We start from the raw sequence: 2,500 nt of genomic DNA, 5'->3' as shown, positions 1-2,500 counted from the left end.
ACTATGGGTATCCTTCCCCACCAAAATTCAAACTTGTTGTTCTTAAACCAAAACCGTGGATAGACTTTCATATACCGGACCAAAATGGCGGAAGACAGAAGAACCATTGTTATTCTGATTAGGCTGCCTTGTTTATTAGGTATTGTTATGTCCCTTTGTTCTTTTGTTCATTCATTTTGTCAATTCAAACATTCAATGCGGAATGGAATGTTTGATTGACCAATTGAATGTTTGAATTAACAAATTCAGTGTTTGTATGTAATAATTACGAGTTTAAATTGCAAGATGGAATGCTTGAATTGAAGGTTTGGATTTAAAAACAACAAGTTTGAATTTTGGCAGGGATGGATACCCATAGACCAGGAGTGTACAATTTCATTGTATTTGTGGAACGGCTATTTTCCAGACCGAGTTGTTTTTAGATTGATTTCACTTCCAAACCGGACCTTGCAGCTGATCACAAGTCTTGCATGAGAAATCATTACCCATGGAATTGAGAATGGTCACTCATGCAAGCCAAATCTTATAGCGATGATTCTCGTTACGTCACCCATTGTTACAAATATGCCAACCAGAACCTAATTGCCTTTTGAAACAATGACTTCTTTTGTTCCGTGGTTGACAAATTTGAATATCAAAAGAAATGTGACATAAATGTTTGCAAAGAAGAAATTTCGGTATTCAAGAACTCGTCTAAAAATAGCTTGATCTGTGATCAGCGGCCATATTGGATTACTGAAAGAAAAGATAGTCTTTGCATGTAAAAATAGAGTTCAATTCCCGGAGGATTTGTTAGGTACACCATCATGGCTGTCGTGACGTCACGAGAAAACTCTCCACAGGTGTCATTTGCTATGGAGTTACAAGCAAGGGAAACAAGAACTACGTTGTATGAACCGGACTTCACTGACGGTTTCTACAAAACCTATTGGAATGTTTTTTTTTGTTTGTTTTGAAGATGTGTCAAGGCCTTGTTTTCCCAACCCTTGCTACCATGGCACATGTAGTGAAGGTCCAGATGGGAGTTTTGACTGTGAATGCCATCCAGGCTATTGTGGTCCACAGTGCAAAGGTGCGATAAAATGTTCATGTAGTGTAAGTGAGTCATAAGGCCGATGAGAGGATGAGATCATCGCAGTTGAGCTGAAAATTGAAGCAGTCGAGAAGAAGGCTTGAGCCTGAAATGAATCGCAACTTTTTTTTCGCAACTGCTTAACTCGAAGACGCACTATAGACTACTTTCATAAATGGCGACAGCTTTTTCATTCTTTTGTTTTTATGTTAATTAGACCTACTGCCCTCATTTTGAAACACATATTCTTTTGCAATTTGCTCGTCGTAGCGAGGCTAGAAAGGCTTATTAGCATTAAAACAACAGAATATCTTATTTGGCTGCCATTATGAAGAGGTCTTTAAAAGGCGTAGTGCACTGAGCGTAAGACGTACACATGCGGATGATTTGTCAATTATCAGTTGTGCTTAAATGAATTCCAACAAAAGCAGAGCATGGAGCGACTCCTTTTATAGTGCATGTTCCTATTTAAGTTGCTGCATAACTGAGACGATCTCAACCTCTCACTATTTCAATTAAAATATATGAACACTTCATTTTTTTTTAATTCAAGCCATAATTTAACGGCAATTGTTGAATTGTCGTGTTAAAAAAATCGAATCTTCCTGTAATATTCATCGTAGGTAAATGCGATTGAATCTTTTCCCATATGGTACTTTTGTGTTTATCAGTGAGCTCGACGGTCGACGCTCAGTAGCGGTTTCTTTGACTGAAAAATGATTTTTTTCTTTTTTTCTACAGAAATCTGCAGTCCATGTTTGCTTTGGCCGTGCGCCAACGGAGGAACGTGTATTCCAAAAGGGGAGAAGCGTGTCTGCATATGCCCTCCACCCTACGAGGAACCGGACTGTAATGGTAGGGATATTTGCTGGATTCCATTGTTGCACGTTGAACAAAACTACTTTTGTTTTTTTACTTTATGATGATTACCCATGCCTCGAGTAACTTTGTAACTCATGATAGATGCGATATTGAAGGGCAAATGGAACCTTTAATAGACCCTTAATTAAATATTCTTTTTTCAAGAGCGCAAGGTAGGAGACAGTGTGGCTGAGTGGTTAGGGCCCATCCAGAGATCCCGGGTTCAAAACCCGATCTGACCACTAGTTCAACTTCTTGGTTGCAGTGGCCAATAACCAACTGGTTTGCCTCGGCTACTTGTTGGGATTCTTAACAGTTGGTGTTGTTGTTCTGTTCTGACGTTGAGAGTATTCTTTTTGAGAATTTGGCCGCCAACTACAGGAAGTTCAAGGAACGTAAATCTAGCAAGGGATATATTCAGTAATGCATGTAGTAAGGTGCATGCCATATTTGATAGAGTCACCAGGTGTTCCGTTGCTCTTTTCCTCAAGTGCATTGTCACTTGGGTCTAGGGCCCTTTGCAGCTGGCCATCACATGGTACAAAAACAACCGTACGGGAGACCAAA

General features: G+C 39.6%; 1 protein-coding gene across 7 annotated transcripts in view; it reads left to right on the top strand.

The window, feature by feature from the left end:
* Window positions 1-2,500, top strand: part of LOC138003289 (fibropellin-1-like) — a 79,193-nt gene that overhangs the window by 43,554 nt on the left and 33,139 nt on the right. For all 7 annotated transcript variants that reach the window (XM_068849245.1, XM_068849251.1, XM_068849246.1 and 4 more), the window contains exons 12-13: window positions 959-1,072; window positions 1,814-1,927. In XM_068849245.1, the coding sequence (XP_068705346.1) occupies window positions 959-1,072; window positions 1,814-1,927 (228 nt within the window). The remainder of the gene's footprint in view (window positions 1-958; window positions 1,073-1,813; window positions 1,928-2,500) is intronic.

This window comes from Montipora foliosa, chromosome 5 (assembly GCF_036669935.1).
Source record: "Montipora foliosa isolate CH-2021 chromosome 5, ASM3666993v2, whole genome shotgun sequence".
Lineage (NCBI taxonomy): Eukaryota > Metazoa > Cnidaria > Anthozoa > Scleractinia > Acroporidae > Montipora > Montipora foliosa.
The sequence above is the reverse complement of the archived record's forward strand: the minus strand, read 5'-3'. Positions and strand labels throughout refer to the sequence as shown.